We start from the raw sequence: 11,370 nt of genomic DNA on the forward strand, positions 1-11,370 counted from the left end.
GGCAATTTTCTTTTTCCCATTTTGATGTGGGATCAGGGTCAGTTGGGCCAATCAGCATTTTTGTACATGCCACAATTCAGTGTTGGTTGCTTGGCTTTACCACACCTGTCAACACACTGCTCACTTGAAATTACATTTTTGTAAATGTCTTTTGCATGATCAATACTTAGTGTAGCGTGTTTCTGCCCTGAGTCTGACTGAGAACAAACCTTCAGACCCTGTAAAGACAGAGTTAGAGTTAGCCCCATCTGTGGTTGCAACTAAAGAGGCCTCTGCAAATTAGTTTTTTAATGTTGACGGATGGCAACCCAATGCAGACAGTGTCAAGTGTGAGGCAGTTAGAATGAAGATCAGAAGCATCCAGCTCTGGGACCAGGGACACTCGGAGAAAGCACACAGGAGGAAACAGAGTCAATGCAATGCAATAACTGTATATATATTAAATACATAGGTAGTTAGAGAAGGGCTCAGTGCATCCAGAGAGGTTCCCCAGCAGCCTAGGTCTATAGCAGCATAACTAGGGGCAGAACTAGGGGATGTCGAAGAAGAAGTCAGTTGTACAAATGAAAACACCAGCTCACCCCCTCAGGGTCACCCAGTCAGCCCTAACTATAAGCTTTGTCGAAAAGGAAGGTTTTAAGCCTGGTCTTAAAAATAGAGAGGGTGTCCACCTCCAGAACCCAAACTGGGAGCTGGTTCCACAGGAGAGGAGCTGATAACTGAAGGCTCTGCCTCCCATTCTACTTTTAGAGATTCTAGGAACAACAAGTAAGCCTGCAGTCTGAGAGCGAACAGTTCTGCTAGGATAATATGGTACTATCAGGTCTTTAAAATATGATGGAGATTGGTTGTTAAGAGCTTTATATGTCTGAAGAAGGATTTTTTCTATTCTAGATTTAACAGGAAGCCAATGAAGAGAAACCAATATAGGAGACATGTGATCTCTCTTGCTAACTCCCATCAGTACTCTGGCTGCAGTGTTTTGGATCAGCTGTAGATGTTTCAGAGAGCTACTGGGACAACCTGATAATAAGGAATTACAGTAGTCAAGCCTAGAAGTAACAAGTGCATGGACTAGTTTTTCTGCATCACTCTGAGACAGGATGTTCCTGATTTTTACAATATTTCTCAGGTGGAAAAAGGAAGTCCTACAGATTTTGTTTTATGTGTGAGTTAAAGGACATGTCCTGGTCAAAGATAACATCGAGGTTCCTCACAGTAGTACTGAAGGCCAATGTAATGCCATCCAGAGTAACTATATGCTTTGAAAGCAATTCTCTAAGATGTCTGGGGCCAAATACAATGACTTCAGTCTTGTCTGAATTTAGTAGTAAGAAATTATAGGTCATCCAGGTCTTTATGTCCTTAAGACAATCTTGCAGTCTAGCTAGCTGATTAGTTTCATTTGGCTTCATAGATAAATACAATTGAGTGTCCTCAGCATAACAATGGAAATTAATACAGTGCTTGCCTAAAGGAAGCATGTATAATGTGAACAGTATTGGTCCTAAGACAGAGCCCTGAGGAACTCCATGATTAACCCTAGTATGCTCAGAAGAGTCATTGTTGACATGCACAAACTGGAACCTGTCTGATAAGTGTTGGAGCAAAATCTCAATCTACCAGGAAAACAGACTGTGTGAGATAGCTCCTGCGGATTCATTGAATGAAGCAGTAGAAGGTATTTAGGTCTCATTAAACATGTTTATTTAACAGCAGATTGAATATAGCATACAGAGCTCTGGGTCCAAACTTCTATCCCTGACAACAACAGAGTTCTTGTCAGGTCACGAAGTCTGACATGCTGTTCTTCCCCTGACCCAGCCTTATATCTAGGTTCATAGGTGCATAAGCATTCAGGGTGTGTCTTTCTTCTGGTTGGTTGTCTTCTGCGCATCTGACCCCCTCCTTTGCATATGAGCAGCCGTCTTGTTGTACCGATCTGGATGTTCCAAGCCTTACAGCCCTGAAGATGGTTCCCCTCTGTTTGTGGGGGAGGATGAAACCTCAGCAGTTGTTCTTATCTGTGAAACAGAGTCTCCAGCACAACCTTGAAACAGAGTCTCCATCATAACTTTTCACCTAGTAATTTTCCACTCTTGCATACCTCCGTTATCCAGTATTTTTCCATCTTCATAGGCAGTATAAAATATCATCATAAACAGTGCAAAACATTAGGAATATGATTCTATAAAAGCAAGCAGTTAATATAAAAACAGTATAAGAACTCCATTTAGAAATATCATAGAAATCCCACATAAGTAGGATTCAAACCTGTCCAGGTGCTGTTCCTTTAATGCCAGCAGAATGTTTCTGGTTGCAGTAATAAAAGTTTGTGGTCGATTGTATCGAATGCTGCACTAAGGTCCAATAAAATAAGTATAGAGACCAGTCCATTATCTGACGCTATGAGAAGGTCATTAGTAACTTTCACCAGAGCTGTTTCTGTGCTATGATGCACTCTGAAGCCTGACTGAAACTCTTCAAACAAGCTATTCCTTTGTAAATGTTCACATAATTGATTTGCAACTGTTCTCTAAAGAATTTTAGAGAGAAATGGGAGGTTGGATAGTTAGCTAAAACATCTGGATCAAGAGTAGGCTTTTTCCCTGACACAGCGGTCATGGGTTCCAATCCAGCCCATGGCCATTTACTGCACGTCATTCCCCACTCTTCTGCCCACGTGTCCTGTCGCTCTCTCCACTGTCCTATATAATAAAGGCCAAAAAAAGTATTTTAAAAAATTATTTAAAATTAAGTGATTTCAGAGACGTGAGCAAAAAAAAATAAAAAAATCACATGGCCAGTTATTGATGTATATGGTATCACTGTTATCCCTGAACACTAAAATATAAGGGCATCTGCAGATATGCAAGGGTCCACTTCTGTCTTTGTAGCACAGAAGTGCAACTTTTGGGTTCCACATGGATCTACAAGGACTGAAATGTGGATGCATGGAATGCAAAAATGCAGGTCTACTGTACAATTCTGGAATGTGTCCTCCAAGCAGACTACAAAGTAGTAAAAATAAATAGTAATAGTAATAAAAACTATATTAATCTTGTGTCCACAGCTGTCTCTGTGCTCATTTGTTAGAATAATTAGGGCTTAATCCCAGCCTAACACTAGCCTAGGGCGAGATCAGGGTTCCTGCATCTCTATGTACTGACCAATGTGAACTTTGAACAGACACAGTTCGATTCATACAATTTACACACTATGGGGTATACATTGGTCTACAGTTTGTTTCATTCCTGTCCCAAGCACAGTGTGTAGACAGAGCACAGGATTTCAGTACAATCTAGAACTTCACACTGTTTGGTCAAAGTCACTGGAAAGCATGATGGGTTTTAAATGTGTGGAAATCTCTTTACACAGCATCTCCTTCAAACAAGCATTTGAGATCTACTTGTTTTACTGTTGCATGCAGTCAGCCTGATCACAAATTTTGAGGTGCACATTGACATCTGCATAGGGTTCCATGCAGACCCTGCCATACTTAAGTACATGATAAAAGTTACATCACAGGCCCTTGTGAAGACATCCATCCATCCTCTATACACCACTTAATGCCACTGTGCAGAGCCTTTGTGAAAACACAAATGACAAATTAGCTCTCGAGTTTCAATGGATCAGTCTGAGCCACTTTTGTTTTCCATTTATAAAGTCGGGGCTCTGTAGAAACAGATTATTTCCCAGAGCACATATAGAACAGGTAGCTAGCAATCACTCAGTCTGACAAGTGTTTTGGATTAAAGTTCCATGCTCAACCTTTAACAAACTTCTTGTGTTTATACATTAAACTGTTTGACAAAACCTGTCTTCTTAAATATGACAATTTTTATTTTTCATTTGCGATTAGCTGTGTGATGTCTGTAAGATATTTTTCATACGATACCACATACCGTCACTTTCACTGCTGCTAAGTCAAGTCACCACTTCATTAGTAATTACTCATTTTGAGGCAAATAAGGCAAGTTTGTTTTTCCTTTTTATTTATGAAACACCACACTTCCCTCTTACAAAAGAAACTTACCGCTGCATAAGACAGTTAAGTGTCAATCAGACACAAACTTGTTCACCAACAATCCTGTGGTTACACACACCATGCCTTTTATAACACAAAGCAGGTATGGATATAATGTAAAGTCATGATTTTTCTGTCTATACACTTAATCAACTAAAGAGGAGTGCACACATCCCTTTCCCAGTTAAAAGCTGCAACACCAGCTTACTCAGGAAACGTACAAACAGGGAATGTCAGGCTTAAACATACAGTAATAAGTCATTCAGTAAACACTACATCAGTGCATAACTGAGGTCAAATCTAAGCTGTCACTCATACGGTGATATAATAATACATTAACACACAGCCACACACACAGAGACACACAATTTCAAACAGCATCCACCTCTGTGATGTGTTACGACAAAGTGGGAGACTACTCAAGTGTGTGGTGTAGTGTGATTGTCGTTCACATTGTCCATGGAGTGGGATCTGCACCACATCACTGAAACTGGCCAATTACATGATCACATGTTGTGCTGTTTGTGGTGAATATACACACAGATGTTCCCATACTGAAGCAAATGAGTGTGTATGTGCCAGTGTGTAGTGTGTCTGTAGGCTGAGCTGTGGCCGATGATCAATGATCAGTGAAGTGTGTTGCTAGAAGTGTTGCAAGTCCTGTATGCATAAAAAAGTCTCAGAACAGCATTAGCTCTCCATCATCTGAGGATCACATGTGCTGTCACAACCAGTTTTCATTACATTTCAATACCATCAAAAACCTTCAATTCAACATTTGATTTGAAAAACCTTTGATACTGTGACCAAATCTGCAATGCAAGTTCCAAACCTGTTCTGTTTAAAAACAGAGGTCAGAACCTGGCACGTTTGAGCAGTAAAAAAACAAAACACAAAACCAAAGAAACACAACAGCAAGTGATTTCACATTTGCACAAGCTGGTAACAAAGAGGAAGAAAATATGTGACTAATTCAGAGCAAAGTGTTAAACTGCACTCCCAACAACCTTGCTAACTCATTTTCACACGCCATCCCAGAATCCTCTTCTATGCTTCTACAAAGTATTCAACCATTTTCAGACCACTGTGAATCTCACTCAGTAGATTCATTGTAAGAATCTAAATGACAGCATGTCAAGGCATATGACAAGACTGTGAATGACATCATAAAAATTACTTGAAGGGGAAAACACTTGAAGGACAGACCATCAGAGAGCTCTGACCTCCCCATTTCAGCATGCTAAGCTGGCAGAAGGCCACTGATAAAGGACAGCTGCAAGCCATGGTGTCAGTAACACATTATCAGTCTCTCTGTAAGTTCTCATTTACAGGAGAACTTACAGAGAGGGACCAGACCAGACTGCTTCAAGACATCAGGAAGTAATTCAAACAACAAGCTTATGCCAGTGGTTTGCAGACAATGTTACAGAGAACCAGAGCATGGTTCCCTCCTGTCAGGGTAGAAAGCTCTAGATGTTGTATTCATTCACTGTTAGTCAAAAACAGTTGGCATCAGTTTGGCTTTCACAATAAACATACTGGTTTGTAAGTAAGTGTGGAATAGCTAAATATCAACCATGTGACCACTCTGGAAGTAAAAACTCTGGAATTCTCTGGAAAACTTCTGAAATTCTGACAACACAAACCCCAGTGTAACAGTGTGGCTACACTGAATGACACATATGGAGACCACAGCATGGCAGGGCTGTGGAATCTATTTAGTGGCTAAGCTTGTAGTACATTTATGGTCTTGGGATGTGGCAAAATGACAGATTCTCAGTTTCCAGACTCAACACATCCCTCTGAAATTCCACATGTTGCCAGAATAAATTGACAAACACAGTGGACTTTGTAAGGGAAAAGCTACTAAGTAAGCATTAGTTGGTACACTGACAGGGTGCTCGCATTTGGAAATGGAACCCTGTTACTGATGCAGAGCCATTATTTTCTTTATAATGGTAGCGTGTAAAAACATTAATAGAAGACTGGTCTATTTTGACATTTGCAGTGCACAATACTTAAATGCTGCTGACATGCGGTTTTGTCACTTTTGATTTATTGATTATGATGGAAGCATAGTGTGACAGTGTGTATGTATACGTTATGCATGCAGTGTAGCCACAGGCTAGGACATTTTCTGCTGTTCTGAAAGATTTTACGCATACAGTACGGAGGCAGGGAAGGGTGTGAGCACAAAACAATGAACCCTGGAGTTTCAAATTTGGCAGCTGGAGTCAGAGAGCTTGCTGGGGACTTCAATCATTGATAAGAGCCAAGATCATGCTGGAAAAAACAAAATGGGAAACATATGTTAGCATTCAGACAGTAAACTGATATGTGAAAGGCCTGGACATGTCATTAAACTGTGTGTGTAGATGCTGCTGCTGTCACCTGTACAAATAAATGAAAAAGCAGAGCAGGTGGTAACCCAGTTTAATCATGGCCTCCTTCATGTGGGACTTTAGTTGACCTCGGTTATGGATCTCAGTTGGGTCCAACACACCCATATTTCCCATTGGGACCTTCACGTACCTGCAGGGACAACAGGGACAAGAAGAGGGTAAACCCAGAAGCCTCAGTACACCATACTCAGCATGACAGTGCTCCTAACTAGCTCCACTAGCTCCTACTGCTATGAGACACACACACAGTCAGTCTGTCATTTTCTGATGCACTGATGAAGGGACTTCTGGTTGGCCTCAAGGAAGTTCTGTCAAATTGTCAGACGACTCATAAAGAAAAAACAAGCCTTTCCTCAGGTTTTGGAAGGCAGGGGGGAGACTGACTGTGGATAATGTCAGATAATCCAAAGCACTCAAAGACACTCGTTGTGGAGGGGCAGAGTGTAAGGACGTGAGGGTAGGGATGTCATCGTAATGATTTGAACGGTACTACTACTTTTACCGATACTGCTTATCTTCCATATATACATGCCTCCAAAATGATCCTTGTGTATTGCCTCTTTACAGCCTTTCAAGCCATCCAATTTGAGATCTAGAGACCACAAAGGTCATAACAAAGGATTCCATTATTCCATTATTTCCTGATAATGACATAAGCATGCTAATTACACAATTTGTCCAAATGGAAGTCTCAACAAGTTGTTATGATTATTGTAATAAGCAGTAATTTAGGTGAAATAAACCTTTCAAACCTTGTTAGTTAAAAAGCACTACTTGGGTAGAAAAAACTTTAAAATTATAAGTACTTGGACATGAAGTAGTACTTTGTGTGAAACATTAAGTATATTTTGAGGGCTGCACAGTGACGTGGTGGTTAGCACTGTTGCCTCACAGCTACAAGATCCCCGGTTCGTGTCGTGGCCTTCCTGGGATCTTTCTGCATGGAGTTTGCATGTTCTCCCTGTGCATGTGTGGGTTTTCTCCAGGTTCTCCAGCTTCCTCTCACAGTCCAAAAATATGTTGAGGTTAATTGGTGATTCTAAATTGTCTGTAGGTGTGAACGTGAGTGTGACTGTTTGTCTCTATGTGTAGTCCTGTGATAGACTGTTACCTGTCCAGGTGTCCCCTGCCTTCACCCTAAGTCAGCTGGATAGACTCCAGCCCCCCATGACCCTAATGAGGCTTGAGTGGTGTATAGATGATGGATGGATGGTAGTATATTTTGAGCATAATCAACCTTTAACTCGTGCACTTGAACGACCATTGCAGTAGGTGGTGCTGTCCTGAAAATAAAACTCTAAACATGCAGTCCTGAAGTGTGGTCGTGGTCCTGAGAATGCAGCCCCCCAAGTCTCCACACACATACCTAAGCCACTAAATCCTGCTGCTCTATGCTCTGAAAGTGAAACTAAAATTCTGAATGACAGTTTAGATGATGCTTTCAATTTCAGACGGAAATGATGAACACAACCACAGTTAAATAAATGTTGTTAGCTCCAACAGAAAGAGTTTTGGATTTGGACAGCAAAAGTGCATAATCAAAGACACATGCACACTGACACATCTTAAGATGATGAGACAGAATGTACAACACAATGCTCTTCTCACTTTCTAAAGTATCAAACAGAACTAGTAACATCTCGGGCCTCACCCACATCTGTGGCTGGGACTTTGCATCAAATTTAGAAACTTTTCTGTGGCAAGGTAGCCTGAAATGCTAGAGTTCAAAAGTTGTGAAAGAGTCAGACCACCTCTTCATTCATGTAAGGCTACTTGAGGGGTCCATTTGCTCATCCAGTCCATGTGTGCTTTGTGGACTGCAGGCATCCCTGCAGAATTATGTAGTATTGGTGTTGTAGGCAGCACAAAAATGGAAACTGTCCTGTTTGTGGACTGAGGAATTGCTTTTCTGCTTTTCCAAGTGGATAAATATGGTATATTTCTACCTGGCATATTCCTTATCAATGTGCTTATTGTGTCACAATAGGTCATACTAACTTTGCACTCTCTACCTCCTTTACAGACATTTGGAGAAATGAAGAATTGTACACAACACTGTATAATGGGCCAAACTGCTTTTAAAATAAAAAACTTAAACTGTGTTTTTAGGTCTGATTGAAAGCAAACACAAAAATGTGCCTCCTGGAACAGACATTTGGCTACATACATTAAGTATCACTGAGTTTTGTTCTCCAGTAAAGGTAAAATGGAGCGTGAGACGTGTGGGTGGACTGGGGCAACATTAGCAGTAACGTGACCATTAAACCAGAACACCACTGCAATGAAGATGGACCTGAGCCAGTCAGCTGAGCTTGTGCATAAACAGCTGACCTATGGTGCCTTTTTGCCACAAAGAGGAGGCATCTTCAACTGTGCTGTAGCAAGGATTGGTAAAGAAAGTCACGTGTGTGTGTGTGTCTGAGTATGCATTGTAACTTCTGCAACATCTCCTACCTTACCCTTGAAAAATATCTCCTACTGCGTACCAGAGCAGGTAGTCTGCATACGCCCTCCTCTGTGTTTATCTGTGGCACAGTAGCCCTTATTTTTTATAAAGCAAGTACTCATGACATGTAACCAATCACATCGAGCTGTGCACAAGACATTGTTTGAGACTGCAGGCTGAGGATCACAGCTAGAGAGAGGCAGCTGTGTCACAGCCAAAGTAGGGAATTTTAAAAATAATTTGTATTATCGAAATTGACTGAAAATCATCAATACCAATGGTCAGAAAAATGCTGAACATCAACTCCTAAATGATACTCATCTGTCTGAAAGAGCATCTATATGAGCATACCTATAAATGTCCCAGGCTGCTACAGGCAGGTTGAGGAGGAAGATAAACCAGTGCATGGAGATCAGCATCAGCATAGTGGAGAGACACTGGCCAACCATCTCTGGAATTACCCACTGGACACACATAATGTCAAATATACATAATCCAAACATCAAAATCCAAAATCACACATCAGAACACTAACAACTTTTAGTCTCTCTAAGAACAGATGGTAGAATTAACCATTGCAAACAAAAGTCCAATTTAAAATGGAAATTCAAACTGGTAACACAACATTATTAATTAAAAAAAGAAGTCAAAATCAATGAAGTGAATGTATAAGTCAATAATAATCTAGACAAAGGAGACGTACTTTGTTTAGCTTGGAGCAGCAGGCCCTTGCATTGATGTAGTCACATTCTAGATCAGACAGGGTGATAATCTGAGTGTTAAGTGAAGGTGTCATGGACTCATGAGGTTCACACATTAGTTGAAAGATGAAAACCTTGTTTTTATTTCCACCTGAAATTGAAATCTGTCATTTACAAACGTATTCAGTCCCTGTAACACGGGACTCTTATCTGTGGTCAGATGTATCCACTTTAGTTATCTTTGAGATGTGTCTACAATTCTTGCGTCAATCACAAACTAGTTGCACATTTTTGTAGGTACACATCAGGTTTGAAATTTCAATATATTTGCAAAAATACATGAAAACATATTCTTTTGTTGTAGGTCATTAGGTCTAGACTAGAAGCAAAATTGTGGAAAATTACATTTTACAACACCAAAGGGACTGTGAAGGGGACTGAAAACTTTCTGAAGCTACTGTATGTTACCAAATTATCAATTTTGAAAAAAAAAAAAATCAAATTTGCATGCTTTAAAAAAAAAATCTACTCAGAGTTTATTCCACGAAGTTTATACACTTTATGCAATATTTTCTTCATTGTGCAAAAAATACAAAGTATAATATATAAGCTGGTCGTCATCAGTTATGGCCAGTAGCTAGAATAGTATAACACTAGTTAATTTTAGTCACTGTGTAATGCTAAAACGGCAAACACACTTGTGTGTCAGCACACACAAGTCAATATGTGGCCCTCAAAAGAATCAGATCAGTAATGTTAACAGAGGTACAGAGAGCTTTTCATCTCTCTGGTTGTGTCGATTTTAAAATTTTCATGGAAAGTTGAGGCCTGACTTTATGTTCCTGTGATCATACTTTGTCATACAGTTATTCAGCTGTTACAAGCGGGTTAATGGTAACTTGGTTCAGACAGTTTGACCCTGAGGCTGTATAAAGGCGGCTAACAGTTAGCTAGTTGACGTTAATGTGCTAATGTAGAGAAGACTTAATAAGAGCTTTCAGCCAGCTTACGGCTTTGGCGAATAACCTTTAAAATCCACCAGGAACACACAAACAAAAGGATACAAAGTAAACAGAGAGGAAAATCAGCGCACAGCAGTCCACGAGCGATAGAATGAACACTGCCGCTTCCATTTTTCTTCTTCCGCCAGGGATTTCTTTCCCATTTCCGGTCAGTTGTAGCGCATGCGCTTTCGGAGACTGTGCTAGTTTTAGTGCAGTTCTGCCGCCTAGCGGCCTGGGGTGTATCTGAAGACTGTCACAACCACACAACTGTACACAATAAATTACATACAGTACCTCATTAAAAAACAAAGTAGAAGAAGAAAGTAACTAAAGATTTTCAATTAATCTTTGAAACTGTTCATCTGTATGACTTTTGAACACAAGGTCACTAAAAAAGTTTTTCATCACGAGATTGTATAGCACCAATCTGTCCTTTTATACTACTCACAAAAAGAAGATTAACACATAAATAATCAAGGGCTGCACAGTGGATCAGTGGTTAGCACTGTTGCCTCACAGCACGTCCCGGCCTTCCTGGGATCTTTCTGCATGGAGTTTGCATGTTCTCCCTGTACATGTGTGGGTTTTCGCCGGGTTCTCCGGCTTCCTCCCACAGTCCAAAAACATGCCGAGGTTAACTGATAATTTTAAAATGTCCGTAGGTGTGAACGTGAGTGTGATTGTTTGTCTCTTTTTTTGTACTGTGATAGACTGTTACCTGACTGTTACCAGGTGTCCCCTGTCCTCACCCTAAGTCATCTGGGATAGACTCCAGCCCCCCACAACCCTA

General features: G+C 40.5%; 1 protein-coding gene across 1 annotated transcript; it reads right to left on the reverse strand.

Moving 5' to 3' along the window:
* Positions 1-3,973: 3,973 nt before the first annotated feature.
* Positions 3,974-10,790, reverse strand: cnih4 (cornichon family AMPA receptor auxiliary protein 4). The gene is made up of 5 exons (XM_023299641.3): positions 10,641-10,790; positions 9,579-9,647; positions 9,227-9,339; positions 6,419-6,559; positions 3,974-6,310 (listed from the first exon to the last, which is right to left on the reverse strand). The coding sequence occupies exons 1-5, from the start codon at positions 10,707-10,709 to the stop codon at positions 6,283-6,285; spliced, it is 420 nt and encodes a 139-aa protein (XP_023155409.1). The 5' UTR covers positions 10,710-10,790; the 3' UTR covers positions 3,974-6,282.
* Positions 10,791-11,370: the final 580 nt, after the last annotated feature.

The sequence above is a fragment of the Amphiprion ocellaris genome, chromosome 9, assembly GCF_022539595.1.
Source record: "Amphiprion ocellaris isolate individual 3 ecotype Okinawa chromosome 9, ASM2253959v1, whole genome shotgun sequence".
NCBI classification, from domain to species: Eukaryota; Metazoa; Chordata; class Actinopteri; family Pomacentridae; genus Amphiprion; species Amphiprion ocellaris.

Coding starts and splice junctions, on each gene's coding strand:
- cnih4 (XM_023299641.3), bottom strand. CDS start 10,709: ATGGAAGCGGCAGTGTTCATTCTATCGCTCGTGGACTGCTGTGCGCTG. Junction 9,648..10,640: donor TTTTCCTCTCTGTTTACTTT/GTATCCTTTTGT, acceptor CTTAACACTCAG/ATTATCACCCTGTCTGATCT. Junction 9,340..9,578: donor GCTGCTCCAAGCTAAACAAA/GTACGTCTCCTT, acceptor ATGTGTGTCCAG/TGGGTAATTCCAGAGATGGT.